Source organism: Antechinus flavipes, chromosome 4, assembly GCF_016432865.1.
Source record: "Antechinus flavipes isolate AdamAnt ecotype Samford, QLD, Australia chromosome 4, AdamAnt_v2, whole genome shotgun sequence".
NCBI classification, from domain to species: domain Eukaryota; kingdom Metazoa; phylum Chordata; class Mammalia; order Dasyuromorphia; family Dasyuridae; genus Antechinus; species Antechinus flavipes.
In genome coordinates, this window is record NC_067401.1 from 26850270 (window position 1) to 26865975 (window position 15706).

General features: G+C 53.3%; 1 protein-coding gene across 3 annotated transcripts in view; it reads left to right on the top strand.

Moving 5' to 3' along the window:
• SLC43A2 (solute carrier family 43 member 2) overlaps window positions 1–15706 on the top strand; it is a 47931-nt gene that overhangs the window by 752 nt on the left and 31473 nt on the right. For 2 of the 3 annotated variants that reach the window (XM_051992185.1, XM_051992184.1), the window contains exons 2-3: window positions 279–499; window positions 14929–15133. In XM_051992185.1, the coding sequence (XP_051848145.1) occupies window positions 340–499; window positions 14929–15133 (365 nt within the window). In that variant the 5' untranslated portion in view covers window positions 279–339. Of the gene's footprint in view, window positions 1–50; window positions 500–14928; window positions 15134–15706 lie in introns of those variants that run through there. The other variant, XM_051992186.1, reaches the window with a different exon arrangement.

A 15706-nucleotide genomic window follows, 5' to 3' on the forward strand; every position in this document is an offset into this window, starting at 1 on the left:
GAGGGCCGGGGAGCCTCCAGTCCCCCCGGCACCGGAAGGGGGGCGAGGCTGCTGCAGGCAGCGGGCTCCGGCTCCGGCTGATCCCTGCCGGGCTTCCCCGGGGCTCGAGCCTGCCTCTTGCTCAACCCTCCTTCCTTCCCCCACCTGCAGCAGCCTCCGTGGAAGGGGTGACATAGTTTGCATTTTGCTGCAGAGGCTGGGGAAGGGGGAGGTGCGCCAGCCACCCACTGCTCCCTGCCACCGAGGCTCCGGGTTGTGACCCGCACTTCTCTTTGCAGGTTGCCACCACATCGCTCCTCCGGGCTGGTCTCTCCCCGCCTCTCCCTCCCAGCTTGAGCCATGGCCCCCACTCTGGCCACTGCCCACCGGAGGCGATGGTGGATGGCCTGCACCGCCGTGGTGGAAAATCTCCTGTTCTCTGCGGTCCTCCTGGGCTGGGGGTCCCTGCTCATCATGCTCAAGTCCGAGGGTTTCTATTCCTATCTGTGCCAGGAGCCAGGTAAGCAGATGGGGAGGGGGGGAGGGTCTGGGGCTTATGGGTACTCTAAAATGAGGTGATATCATCGAGCCAGGCTAGGGCGGGATTATCCTGTTCTTCCCACCAGTCAGAGCCTTCCAGGGAAGTCTCTATTTCTATAATCGCTGTATCCACCCCCACAGTGCCGAGGCTCGAAAAATCTTCCTATACATCCTCCCAAGCGCTCGGGGTACAGGGGTTACTCTCCCCATTGTACAGATCGGGAAAGTGAGGGGCCACAAAGCAAATCGAGGCTGGTATGGGGAGCCAAGCAGTGTGGTTGGGAGGCTTCTGTACACTATGAAGGGAGGGCTAAGGCTTGCCGTCCTCATCGAACTGATGAGCAAATAAAAGTCCAGATCTCCAACTCCCTCCTTTGAAAGCAAAAGCACAGGATCTCTCCTCATTTACTCCCTGTGAGGTCTTGGGCAAATCAATTTCCTTTCTCCTTGTCTATTCCTTCCTTTTTGAAAATGGAAGATCAGCCCCAAAGGCCTCCAAGGGCCCGTGTGGCCCCGAACTCTGGGGTCCTGCAGTGTCTCGGGTCCCTTCCAGGAACTGCAGGAGACTTATGTAAGCCAGGGCCCCCAACCAACAGGTGCTGGGTCTGCTGACTCCGGCCTCCAGCTGTGATCAGAACCGTGGCTGCCCTGGCCACACAGCAGCACTCAGCAAGTCTCTGTTGGTTGCTCAAATGAGCCTGACTTTATTCTGTTCAGAGTCTCTTCAGGGAAGTCTTTTGATTGGGTGGCAGTCTGTGAGAGATATTGAGAGGAAGTTGTGGTTCATGGCTTTGTTTTGCGTCAGGAGGCAAGTATTCCACCTTATTAAACCCCTGCTCGATGCAGAGCCCCAGAGGAGACCCAGAGTTCAGTTGAGACAATCCCCTGCCTTCTGGGAGCTTACAGTCTCCGAGCTGGACGGAGCCCTCGGAGAAAGGTCTCCAAATGGAATTCCCCTCCGAGTTTGGTGGGTTTGGAAACTGACTCAGTCTCATTGCTTTGTGATGTTGAAAAGCTGTGTCTTCCTTAGAGGTTGTGGAAATCCTGCTGATTTGTGGATGGTGCTAGAGGGGTAGGATGACACAGGGTCTCCAAGGACCCTGAAGCTCCATTCCCTCCCCAGTTACTGTTGTTATGCTTATTTTTGACTAGGTGAAAGGGCTCATTCTCTGCCTCATTTCTTAACTCACCTTGATCACTGAATGGGTGTGTTGCCTCAGTCAAACTGAGATCTTAACTTAAAAGGTCACCATCTTTCCCTGAATCTGGGGCTTGAACTGTCTTGCTCTTGGACCCAGATGACTCTGAAGGAGAAAGTGAATCTGCTGACCTTGCACAGCCCTCCCTCATTTCATGGCCTCACCTCCCTGATGGCACAAGGAAGGACAAACTGAGGCTCCCTTAATTATGTCAGATGCCAGTTGGGCTGTTTCCTTCTGGAGAGGTCTAGTGGCTCCCCCCAGGAGAGGGACAGTCCAACAACAAATACTTGCTGGTTGTACCATTGCGAGTCGTTCACTTCTCTGAGACTCACTTTCTTTGTCTGTAAAACAGGCAACAATAATACTAACAGAGATTACACCTTGAGTTGGTTGTGAGAAGCATACAGACAAAGACTCTAAAGGGCCTCGTGTGCTTTAGAACCTTGTGTAAAACAATAGCTGGACAGCTGAATGGTGCTGTGGATCATTCAGCTGTGTGATCCTGGCAAGTCTCTTACCAGTAAAATAAAATCTAAGCTCCTTTTGGATCTCAGCCTCCCTCTATCAGAACTAGATAAATTAAGCACAAAATAAAGATGTTGTGGAAGTGAATAGAAATGAAGAAAAATTAGCTATGATAGACCTTTGGAGAAATTTGAATGGGGATAGAAAGGAATATAGCGAATCTGGCCCCAGACTTTTACTGGCTGTATGACTCTGGGCAAGTCACTTAATCCCGTTTGCCTCTGTTTCCTCATCTGTAAAATGAATTGAAACAGGAAAGGCAAACCAGATGGGGGTCATGAAAAATCAGTGACGACTGAACAGTAACTAAATATCAGCCTCTGTGTGATTAGCACAACTGGTGAAGAATATCCTGTAGGTAGAGACCCATTAACTGACGTTTGCTAGAACTGTCCAAATTTCAACGAAGGGAAGTGGCCTAAAATTGAATGAGATTTTGGGAAGGGAATCATTATCAAGGTCAGAGACAGCGGGGTTCCAGCTTTGCTGGGGAACAGGGAAAGTCACTCCTCCTAGTGCTGGAAATCTTCTCTAGGACTCTAAGTGACAGTGAGAGTGCTGAGGATTACCTGGGCTGAAAGAGGTCACTCCACCAGGGAAACCTCCCCTCCAGTTCTTTGCCTGCACTTGCAGAAAAGAATGCCTTTGTCCCGGACTCCACGTCATGATTCGGAGCTTCAAAAAAATGAACAATGTGCCCATAAGGTCACGATTTCGATTTGGTTTGGGTTTTTCATCATTTGGGAGAAGTCGTCATTGTGTGGGGCCCCAGAGTCACAGCCTTGAAGGACTTTCAAGCCCCACCCTCATTTTTTGGAGGAGGAAGTAGAGCTCAGGGAAAAAAGGGCCTTGATCCAGATTGCCAATGGTATGCCTGGGGCTCAGGTATGATATACCACTGGCTCTGTTTACTTCAGCTGCAACCTTAGATAATACCAATGAACAGGAAACTGAGGGAAGTGCCACCCCCCAACCGAGCCTCCCCACTTGCCGTGGGTGGTGAATTTAGATGAGAGATAACCCATCCAAATCTCAGCCACACCCGAGCCAGTCTAAAACTGGCTCTTGTCCTCCTGAGGCCTTCCACGGCGCTCAGACCTAGTTTCCTCCATGTAAATTGGGCCTAAAGTCTGTCATTTAGGCCTGTCCCTGTGTCGTGTGGCCTTGGAGCCTGAGCTGGAGTGAGAATCCACGGTGGGCTCTGGGGGTAACCAGTTCCTCCGTGTAAATTGGGCCTAAAGTCTGTCATTTAGGCCTGTCCCTGTGTCGTGTGCCTTGGAGCCCTTAGCTTGAGTGAGAATCCATGGTGGGCTCTGGGGGTAACCAGTTCCTCTGTGTAAATTGGGCCTGTCCCTGGGTCGTGTGGCCTTGGAGCCCGAGCTGGAGTGAGAATCCACGGTGGGCTCTGGGGGTAACCAGCACCCAGCTCTCCCATGTCCTCTGGGAGGGCTGGAGTCTCTGATTCACTAGGGCACGGGAGTGCTTGGGGGGAGGGAATAGATACTTGGAAGAGGGCAGAGAGTATATCTCTTGTAACCCTTGACCTTTAGCTACTCAAAAAACATTTCCTAACAACCTAAGGGCTCTTGGCAGGGCTTTGCCAGCATCAGCAGAAATCTTGGGTGATGCAGACCTTGTTCTCTGGACAGGGATTTCTGCTACGTCTGGGAGATGTTTGGAGATTAATGACTACTGAAGCCCCGAGTCACTTGGCCGATTCTTCCCCCGACTTCTTTCTTTCCTCTTTCCTGCCCGCTGCGATCTGAACTAGCTGCCTCCTTTCTGGGAGAGTTGAGAACTAGGCGACCACATTTTTAAGCACCCAAAAAGAGTAAAAATAACTGTTTTGTCTGGTCCAGTCAACAAAGCTGTGTGGCCAGACCTGATGGGTTCCCTGTCCCATCTCCACTGAGACCACACTGTTCGTGGTACCTTGGAACAGAGATTCTTAATCTCTTCTGTATGTATCCTCTGAATCCCTTCTCAGAACCATGTTCTTAAATACAAAGGATTACAAAGAAAATCAATTAATGTTGAAAAACAATTTATCTCAGCTTCGTATACATCTTCAAGTTTGTTCTGTTTCCTTGGGGCCCCTCCTTCATTGGGAATTCCAGCAGACTGTAAGTTTCTTTAGGCCAGGAACTGGGTGTTTGTTTTATCTCTGTGCCCGGCATGGACGGGTGCAAGAAAATACATGTTGAATTGGATCAGTCGAGTTGAGTTGAATTGGCAGTGTGTTCTGACAGACAATGGAATGGCTGGCAACGGTCCCTTGAGATCCCGGGCACGAGCTGCTTTTCTCGGCTCTTCGGGAGCCCTTTGCTCCCTCCTTAATTTGGGTTTTGCTGATTCTGGGCCCCTAACCTGTTGATCCAGCATCTTCTGCTGGAATTCCTGCTGAGGCGGGGCGCTTTATCGGGCTGGAGCTCCTTATCAGCACTTCTGAGAGATTGCTCTGACCTGTTACTTTCGGACTAGAAGTCATGGCAGGCCTCTGACTAAGATGGGGAGATTTATGGTTAAGATCTTTTGTGGAATAAGTTTAAAGTCTTCAAACTTGGCAGTGATAAAGAGGCAATTAGATGGAGAACTTTAGCTGCCTCTGGAGGATTGGTTCTAGAAGGAAGCTGGAATGTAGGAGCCAGTTTACAAGGGGCAAAATGCAAATTTGTCAACTTTTCCTTTTTCTTTTAAGATCGGTGTGGAGACAGTCGGCCTGAGTGGGTTAAGCCTTTTCTTCTTCTCTGTATGGGCTTCCGATCCTGATTCAGACATCCACGGGGGTCCAGAGCCAGGCCGAATTTTGCATTTGTTGTTTACATTCAATTGGAAGGCACCTATGCAGTGGAGATAATGGGAGAGGGTGAGGGATGCTTGTAGGGTCAGAGTCCCAGAGCTGGGAGAGAGCACAGAGACTGGCTAGTCCATTCCTCCCCCAATTTTACACAGGTAGTCAGTGTCAAGGGAGGATTTGTGGTTCAGTGGGAAGTCAGATCCTGGGTTCAAATCCTAGATCTGCCACTTACTTGGTCATTGACTTTTATAAAACTCTGAGTCTCTTTATCTGTAAAACGAGGCGGTTGAATTAAATAAAAACTCTACGATAATTATTTCATTTGCTCCTCACAGCAGTCCTCTAAGGGAGGCGTTTTTATTTTCATTTCATACATGAGAAAACTGAGGCTTGGATATGACTAGGATCACCCAGCTAGTAACTGTCTGAGGCAGGATTTGAACTGGCATCTTTCTGACTCCAAGTCAAGATCCCATCCCTACACCAGCTAGCTACACTGAAAGATTCCTTCCCCTTTTAATTCTATGACCCCTTCCTCCCGGGACTCGAGGCCGGAGGGCCCTTTATTGCTCTCGTCGAGAGAGGGAAAAGGTAGAATGTGAGGACCCGAGAGGCCAGCCTGTGGTCTCCATTAGATACCAGACTCCCCTGGTGGCTCCATCTTCCCGTGCTCCGATGTAGCCTTGGCAGAACACCACCGCGGGACCTTGGCCAGGGACACCGGCGTTTCCTCGCTGATTTGTCCTTTTCCCTACTCTGGAGCTCAGGCTCTGCTGCTTTCCTCTTTCTCCTGCTCCCTTGTGTTCTAGGACCCTGTCTCCTGGAATGCGGTTTGAGGAAACCCGTGTTTCGGACAGGCCGTTCGCGGGGCCCAGGACTTATCCAGATCTGTGGATATAGATCTGGGTACTTGCTCCATGCCCCCAAGTGTAAGGGAGGGGATGTGTGTAATCACATTCTACCATTTACAAAGCATTTCCATTTCTTGGGAGGTTGCCACCCTCTCTGCCTATCTAGAATCTTAGAGAGCTGCCTAAGGGCTCTTAGTGGAGAAGTGACTTGCCACAGGTCACACAGTCCAGATGGGTCGGGGTGGGGCAGTTCCTTGACCTCCAGCCTCCCTTCCATTGAAATCACAGGATGTGGGTCAAACCCAGGCTCTGACCATCACTGCCTGGGTGATGTTGAGTGACCCCTTTCATCACAGAAGCTCCTTTCCTCAAGTACAAAGTCAGGTGTTGGGGGCTAAACAGTTGATGGTCTGTGAGTGTCACAGATATTACCGCATTGTAAGATGTGGTGAAATGCACGGGAAGACCTCTGGGACAGATGCAGAACCGGGACAATTTATAAATAACAGCAGTATCGTAGAGAGAAGCAGCTTAGAAAGACTTGAGGACTCTGAGCCATACACCGGCCACCCATATTACCAGGGGATGATAGAGAAAGTCCCTTCCCCAGCCCCAGGGAGCAGGGATAGATGCGTACGGCACAGTCAGACCTAGCCAGGGAGCATGTGTCCGGTGACTGGGCAGATTTGTTAGGAGTGGATTTTTTTCTTTTTTATTGTTTGTTTGGAATGGGACAGGGGCAGGAGGAGGAGGGGAGGAGACATGGGCTTGCTCCCTGGAAAAAGAAAGAAAATACAGTCTTCTTCCAGTTCTAAATCTGTGATCCTCTGTGTTTCCCATCTTCCCTTCACCTTCAGTCCTCAATATTCTCGGTGGGGTGGCGATGGGGTCGGGCCTAGGACACGCCAAGTGAGGGAGCTCCATCACCCAGAACAGCCTCCTCTCCTAGAATCCAGTCTCAGGGAATAGCTGCCTTGGAGGCTAAGTTAAGTTCTTTGCCTGGTTCTGAGGTAAGACTAGAACCCAGCCCTGCCTGGTTCTCTCCAGTGCACCAAGCTGCCTCCTCGGCAGAGGGCACCGCCGCTTAGTGATGCTCATGGAGACCCTGGAAGATGCCCAAGGCCACGGAGCTGGTGGAGCTAGAGCTGGGCCGCAACCCCACATCCTCTGGACCTTTAGGCCTGGCGTTCTTCGAGAAAGACAGGACAGAATACAGAGAAAGAGAAAGACCAAGAAATAGAACGCAGGGGGGAGGGGGGGAGCCAGAGAGAGGAACAGAGGAGAGAGAAACAGAGAGGAAAGAAAGAGACAGATGGTGGAGGGAAATAGAGGGAGGAGAGGGGGAGGAGGGGAGAGGAAAGAGTCAGAGAAGGGAGGAGAGAGGGAGACAGAGACAGAGAGAGAGATAACGGAGAGAAGCAGAAAGGGAAAGAGATGGAGAGAGGGAGAGGAAAGAGAGAAGGAGGGGAGAGACAGAGAGACAGAGACAGAGTGGAAGGTGGAGGAGGGAGAGAGAAAGGAGAGAGCTCTTGTCCTTCTGGGAAGTGGGGAGATGGGCTAAGGCTGCAGATTCCAAGGTGACCACAGGCAGGGACATGCTACAGGAAACTTACTCCTCTCTTCCCGTCATCGAGTGTCTTTGCCGCGGCCCTGCCACCCAGGTATTTGGCAGGGCGATAATGGAAGTCTCACGTGCGCTAGGGTGACTGCCAGGGAACCAAGTATGTTTCACAATTGTGCCCCAACTCGGTCAAGGGTGACGGAGGAGAGGGGGGTGGGGCAGGGGCTTGCTGGGGCCTCCAAGCGTGTCGGTGCTGACCGGTGCTGGGTAACCCGGGTCACAGGGGCTAACCGGGGGGCCGTGGCAGCTCTGAGACGGGGAGCTCACTCCCTGTCCCCTTCTCCCCTGGCCTTCAGATGGAACCCTGCACCGGGATGCTTTGGGGCACTCCCACTTTATGGTCCCCTCCCATGCTCCCAGGCCAGAGGTTCAGGACTCCCCGCTGTCCGCCCTTTCACTCTTGCTGCCATTTCCATGTGTCACACGTTTTTATCTTTTTATTTATGGGTGTGTGTATGGGGGGTGCTGAGTCTGCTTATTTGGTGATTTCTTTAGAGGAGCCACTCCCATGAGGAAGCTCCCTCTGCCCATGTACCTGGGGACCCTTCTCAGAATACTGTGTTTTGGCGCATAAAGTCAAATAACCTGGGATTACAAAAGAAATCCCTTATTTGGAGATGCAGCAGAGGTAACAAAAGTCCACAGACCCCAGGTCAAGCTCTCCTTCCTTGGGGGCCTGGGGAGGGACCGGGCCCAGGCTAAGGCTGGCCCTCCGGCCGCCGGGCTGGCGCTTTGCCTTCCTCCGCCACCGCTCATCTCTTCTCCAAAGAGGGCCAGGAGGTCACAGCCGGCCTGGGTCTCATGGAGCCTCCCGTTCTTGCCGCTCTCCCAGAGCCCAATGGGAAAGGAAGCCGTCATGGCTCAGCTAGTGTGGGGCTACCCCTTGGACAGGGGGCGACTCGGCCGTCCCTGTGATGGAACCAGCTGCGTAAGGCGGTGGGCACGTTGCCCGGAGAGAGATCCGCCATCCTTCTGGGCCGGTGACATCTCATTACCCAGCGTTCCCGCGGGAATTTCCCCCTTCCTCCCTCTGCCTGCCTTCACTCTCCGTGACCTAGCCGGGCCCCTCCCCCATCAGCCGGCTTCCCCTTGTTTTCCATGGCTCCAAGAGAGTCTGTCTGGTTAAGTGCTGCTTCTCAGGGACCTTGTCAATGGCCTGGTGACATCCCCCTTCATGCTGAGCAGTACCAAGGGATTATTCTTGCCCCCAAACAGTGGGGATGTTTACAGCGCCTTGCCAGTCCCCCCTGTGGCTATTTTCTCCTTCAGACAAGACAAGAAGGGGTGTTCTTCGCCCCGGGAGAGTGGGGGGGCCCCGTCTGGCCACGGGACCGGCCTTCGTTGCTCTGGTCTGTCGCCTTCTCTTGTTTGTCCCTCGTCTGAGACTGACCTCTCCCCCACATCTCCTTTGGTGAGCCGAGATGCTTCCTGTTGCCGGATAGGATGGACGGAGGATTTCGGAGAAGGGCAGAAGAGCCTTGTCCAGGTTGAGCCCAGTTAGCAGCGGGTCCTCTGAGCCCAGCATCCCGTGGGGGCGGGGGCGGGGAGGAGCTGTGTGGAAGCCAAGTGAGGGGCTGAAGAGCTGATCAAAGGCCTCTTGTCGTAAGGATTTCCCAAGTTTTGCAAGGCTGGGAATCCCAGAGGGCCCTGGAAAAAGCCATTGGCTTTTCATTTGGTGGGATTCAGGAAAAAACTCTTGGATGTACTGGGAATCAAGGGAGGCGGTGTAATGGAGTGGTCTGTTTGAGAGTTGGGGAGATCCTTTGTTGATTTAGGGTAGGAAGGGAGCCTGCAGCCAACCTCGTTTCCATTGGAATGGATGTCCCTTGAACATAGGGATCCTTTCACTTTTTGTCTTGTATTTCCAGTGCCTAGCACATAGTAGGTACTTAATGGACAGATTAGCTGACTAGGTTAGCTTGATTTGCTTATGGTCACACAGCTGATCCCTTTCTGAGGCAGGATTTTAACCCAGGCCCAAGTCCAGTGCTCTCTTCACTAGGCTGTGCTGCTTGGGCTAATAATCACTCCTTACAACACTTCCCCGTGTGGGGAAGCCACTCAGTCTCCAGGCCTCAGTTTCCCTCATCTGTAAAAGGGGAGAGGAATAGCCCCTCGTGCCCGGGCGGGGAGGATCAGGTGAGCGGACATCTTCTGCAGACCGTGAAGCGTCCTTCCCGAGAGCAGCCCCGTCCGCGGCCCTCCGTTCCCTGGCTGTTGCCGGCAATTGCATCTGGCACAGACGGGCTTTCTTTGACTCTGCTGTGGTGAAGTTCATTGGAACAGAGCGTCGTATTGTTTCCTCCTCCCTCCTCCGGGGCCTCGGATAAACAGCCCCGCTGCGGCTCTTCCCTCAGCCTTGTTCTACCAGTTCTCCTCTGTGTTTCCCCTTTCCTGGAATGGGGCTCCCACAAGGAAGGGACCCTCTGACTCCCCGGCCGGCCGCTCCCGGGCCACGCTCTGCTGCTGCTGAGGAGGCCGAGGGGCCTCTTTCTGGGGAGACGCATCCCACGGCCTCCTTTCTTTGGCTTCTCGGGGCCCAAACAGGAGCCCCGGGTGGGGTGGCCCAGTGGGCGGGGGCTGTTGGGGTTATTTATGACGATCTTGTTTGCTGCCAACAAAAGGTGTGGATCCCTGGGTGTGTGTGGCGCTCTCCTCCTGTGGCCCCCGCCGGCAGGTGAGCCCCTCCTGCTCCTCCCATCTCCAGGTGGATTGGAGCCGTGGTCGCGCCCACAGTTCCCAGCTGGCAGTTGTCGTCAGGAGGCTCTGAAGCTGCTTCCCTCGCTCCAGACCAGTGCTCTTCCCATCCTGCCGCCAGAGCGCGGAGCAGCGGCCTAACGATTGGGGGTTCCCTGGTGGCTCTCCGTGGCCGTTTAGACCGAGCTCTTCCAGACAGGAATGCCCTCTCCAGGTTGCTGGAGGGCTGGGCCTTGAGTTCAAATGCTGCCTCAGACCGTTATTAGCTTCGTGACAGCCTGGCTTTCAGCCTCACTTCATGTATAAAAGGGACTGGACTCAGTGGCCTCTAAGGGCCCATCTAGCCCTGAATCCTAAGAGAACCTGTCACTCATTCCCAAGGCAGCCTCTATTTGACAGGCGGTATTAGGATTCAATGGGAAGAGTACTGAATCTGAATGAAGGGAGAGAGTTCGAATCCCGCCGCTTGTCCTTCCGGCACCGGGGAGCCCTGCCCTCCTAGGCTGCTCGGGTGTGTGTCTGTATCAGGAGAGAGCTGGAGGTCCATGCAGCTCAAAATCCAAGATGGAGACTTGGAGCAGCAGCAGGACTTAGAAGGGCCCTACTGTGAGGTGTCCGCGATGGCACCGGGAGTGAGCTGTTGGGAATGGGAATGTTTTTGTCCATCATTTTTTCTTCCCTCATTCCTGGAGACCAAGTGGAACAGATGGACTCCCTCTTGTAGAGCTGGGGACTGACGCACTTCTTCACTGCTATCGTATCCCCGCCTAAATCTGCTCCAGGCCGACCCCCTGGTCCTTTCCCCAGGGCAGATCTGTGAGGCTCTCCCCGGCCTGGCCTCCGCACTCTGGGGGCCCTGACCCGTGTCTGGATACTCGCTGCTGCAGCTGCCGGAGGGGCGGAAGGGGAGCCCACCCTGGGAACACTGGCGCCCCTGGTTCTCCCTCCTTCCCCCATCACCCACCACCTGGTGGGAGCAAAAGGGTCCGGGCTGAAACACAGCGGTGTTCCAGGAGGGTTTCTGGAGTGCTCCAGCGCCCAACCAGCCAGCCTCAGGCTAACCAGGAAGGAGAAGTGAACTTCTCTGCCTCCTTTAGCCATCTGTTCTCATGCTCCTGCCACATGGGAGGATGGAGAGGGAGGGAGGAGGAAGAGAGAAAGAGGGAGAGGGAGAGGGGGAGAGAGAGACAGAGAGAGAAAAACACGGACAGAAAGAGAGAGAGCTTGTGTTAACTGGCAAGGACCTTCAGGATATTCTAGACTTCAGCAGGAAGAAGCCTTCCAGGCCATCTAAGGAAAGGAGGCCTTGTGAGATTCAGGGATCTGTCCAAGGGCGCACTGGGAGTAAATGACAAGAGGCAGCATTTGTCTGTGGCCAGAACTCAGTCCAACCCTCCTTCTCCCCCCAGCTTAGTAAATAAGTGGTTTGCTGTCTCTTGTTTTTATATCTCCTGCTTATCCTGAGGTCCTCCCTCCTCCCGCCCAGAGAGCCAGCCCCTGTGGGGGAAGGTTCAGGCGGGGGCCCAGGAGGCCGTGTTCAGGTGTTTAAGGAGAGGCATGAAGAAGGGCTCTTGGCCTCCATCTGTCCGGGACCCGTGAGGAGCAGTGGCTGGGCCTGGGGGAGGCCAGGTTATACTAGATACAGGGCAGCAGTTCCTGACGGCTTAGGCTCCAACTGAGAGTCATAAGCCCCCGGCCCCAGAGGCCTTTAGTGGCCCAGGAATGGGAGCCCTGGTCTCATCACCCTAGACCTCCGCTAACCTGGCAGATAGATCTTCCCTGTACATAGACCTTGTCAACACAGGGACTAACACAAGGGCCAGCTTCCTTCCTGCTGGTGCCCTCAGGGCCATCTTGGCACACAGGAAGGGCTCTTTTTGTTTTTAAATTTTCTGTCATAAATTAGAACAGGAGATCTTTTCCTGGGGTCTGTGGACAGATTTCAGGGGCGGAGTCCCTGAATTGTTTATGTTTTTTGATGTTGATAATGATTCTGACAGAATTAGTTTCCTTTGTAATCTTATATATTTTATTTTGTGCATTTAAAACGTCTTTCAGAGAAGGCATCCTGTGCAAGAGTGACCCCTGGGGCTCCCCAAGACCCTTTAAAGGGATCTGCAGTATCAAAACTTTTAGAAATAAGAATAAAAATTTAAATTTCCAATAGGGAAACTATCGCTAGAAAGAACCCCCAGAAGCAAAAGCTCTTGGGGTAGAGATAGGAGGGCCCCCTAATGCTTAAGCATGTATGGAAAATTTGGGAAGCTCTGGCCTAGAGAATAGTTAGCCAAGGCAGGGTCTGAGATGGCCCAGCAGATCTACACTGGATGTGGACAGATGGGAGCACTGTGGGGCTCAGGTGTTGGCCACTAGGTAGGAGAAGGTTTCTTTCTTTAAAAACAGAAAGGAAGATTTCTTTGGTTTATTTGCGTCCTCAGCTCAGGGGAATCCAATCTGTTTCAGATCCTTCCTGGCTCTTCCCCCAAACAACATGCCCTATTTTCTCCCTTCTCTATCTGCCCACTGGCTGGGCTGGGCTGCTCCTCCTGTATAGTTAATTGTTTATCTTAATTAATTAGCATCTTTTACGCACGTTGGGTGCCCAGATATCGCATGGCTGGAGCTGTCAGTAGGCCGAGATCTTGCCCTGTGCCTGCGGTCTCTGAGGCCCAGGCCGGCACCAGCCCGGGAGTCTGACGAGTCGGGGGTTGGCAGCCTGCACTGGCCTCCTCCTTCCATGCTGGCAGCTTGTGTGTGGGCATCTCTGAGCAGGGATCTTTCCAGACCAGTTTCCGAGGGCCTGGTCCCCCTCTGGGTTCAGTGGAACCTTTTCCCTGCCCTTCCCTCACCATGGGATCAGATATGAAGCACAGAAGCCCCTCCTGGCAGAGGAAATGGCCCCAAAGTACATTGTGGTCCAAAGACTTTCTTCTCTTTTCTCTCCTCTCCTCTTCCTGATAGGAAAGTGGGCTTTCAAGGGGCCAGAGCGACAAGCTAAAAGGAAAGGACTCATTGGGCAGCTTAAAAAAATTTCAGGGAAGAGAACAGAAGACCGGGAGATGCTCACGCAAGTGGGGGAGCTCGGGAAGCTCCAGGGTGGGGGATGTACTTAGAAAAGTAAGAGCTGCAGTTTCATGGATCATCCCTCCTTTTCCTGTAATCCCGGGCCTGTGGGAAGGCCCCTCCATCGGAATGAAAAAGAAAGTCATTTTACAACCTCAGGGCTTGGCCTGGTTTTGCACGATTAGTCAGCGCCCTTTCAGTCTCATTCTGGTGAAAGCTAATTGTTCCATTCACCTAGGGCCTCTCCCCTTTCTTGCTTCCTCCCCTTTCTGGGTCTTGGGAGGTGAGAGACCAGGGCCATGGTCGCCTCGCTTCTGTGGCCAACACTCCAGCTCCAGCGTGCCAGGGACTGGACCAGGTGTGTCCAGGTGTGACAACTCAGGCAACTGAGACTCAGAAGAGCAGTGAGGGCCATACAGAGGGAACTTCCCCCTCTACTTAAAAAAAAGGAGGGGATCACGGTGACTTACAAAGGGAAATTCTGTCACAAAGCCTGAGGTGCTGGTTTTAGTTGTCCTAGTCATGAATACCAGGAGTAAAATGGCACAGCTGAAAAAGTCATCAAGGGCGCCCCGGCTCTGGGGATCAGCCAGACGGGCCCTTTTATAAAGGGCTCTCCCTTTTTTAAGAATGTGAGCTCCAGGGGAGCCCCCTCCCTTTCCCCCCTCTGTCCCCTTCTCCCTCCTTTCCCATCCCTCTCCCAGGTCAGCGGCTTAGCTTTCTGCATCCATCAGGAGTGAGTTGGCGTCGTTATGGCCAGAATTCCCCCAATTCCATCGCTGACCTGATCTTGTGGCAGCTGCTCTGGGCATTATTTTGGGGTGGGTCACCGACCCTTGACCTCGGTGTGGGACCCATCCTGCACTAAGAGAGTTAAAGGCGGTGAGATAAGGGCCCTTGCCTTGGTTATTTGTCCAGGATTGATCTTGTTTCTCCGATTTCAGGTTGGTCTGGACTAACTGAGCCTGGGCCAGCTTTCTCCCATTGGTTCTGTGACTCTGAGGGGGGGCCGGGGTTTCCTATCTGGTGCCCGAGTCCAAGGACTCTGGCTTTGCTGCGATTGGGAAACGGGTATCCTATACCGGTCAAGGTAGCTCCAGGGGTTCTGGGCCAGACTTACTGCCCTGGCTCTGTCATAAAGCCAATTTTACCTTTGGGAAGGAAAGATGCCAATAGTGACACTATGAGGAGTGTTGGGATTAGGAGGTGGCTGGGGACCAGTCCCGATGCCCCAGAGGTGCCCTAAGACGCTGAATGAAGGTTCTGGAGGCCCACCAGTACTACGGTACCATGGATAAAGTCGTAGTGGTTCCTGATGTTGGGCCATTTGCCAAGGACTTTGATGGCACAAACCTTCCTCTCTGGGTCTTCACTACTGTGGCTATGGCATCTGCAGGAGCAGCTCCCAGGCTGCTTCTCAGGATGATGACTTGGGCTTTTCCCACGGATCTTGGGGTTCTGGGCGTTCCCCTCTAGTGGAAGGAGATGGTGGCCAACCACCGGGTGCCTGTTGATTCCAGCAAGGCCAGCCTGGCCTCTCGGCCCTGTGGGTGACAGTTGGGGGGGGCTGGCACTTTCTCCATGGGATTGGCTTTCCTGTCACCCTCATCCTCATCACTGTGTGTGGGTCTTCTTTTCCTTTTCATCTCACAGAAAACATCACCAACAGCTCTGACCAGGCCCCGGAGGTGGAACAGGAAGAGGTGAGCTGGATAAACGGCTGGATCAGCTGTAAGGCCCAGGATGAAATGCTCAACTTGGCTTTTACCGTGGGCTCCTTCCTGCTCAGTGCCATCACTCTGCCCCTGGGCATCGTCATGGACAAATATGGCCCCCGCAAGCTGCGCTTGCTTGGCAGGTCAGTATAAGGACCCCTGAATGGAGGCCAGCCACACTCCCAAGCCACTTACTAGCTGTGGAGCTGATCGTCCTTGCCCTGGACTTCAGCTTCCCTTTGGGAAAACTTGCTGGGGGGGAAACTGGGAAACCAGAGCAGGCACTGGTGGGTCCCTGTCACCTGGAGGGCTCGCGGTGTTGCTGAGCCGGGAGGCTCTGGGCCCCATTCCGTTCTTTGGAACGTCTCGTGGGGCATCCCACTTAGCTGAGCCCTTGTGATGTGGGTCCAACCATGGGCCAGATGACGTGAGGGAGACTAGAGGTGACATACAGGAGAATGGTGGACACCGTACCTGTCCTCAAGGGATGAGGAATTTGCTTTGGAGTCAAAGGCAGAAGACCAGGGTTCAGATCCTCTTTCCTCCACCCCCCTGGGCGTTGGGTGGATGAGGTGACCTTTCGGTCTTTTCTAGTTCTCATCTGTGATCTCCTGAGTCTTCTAAGCTTCCTTTTGGGGAGTCCTGGGCAGGCTTTTCCAACAGTCTCCATAAATGAGGACCCCTCCTGGCTATTTCTTTTGGTCATAAAGGACAAT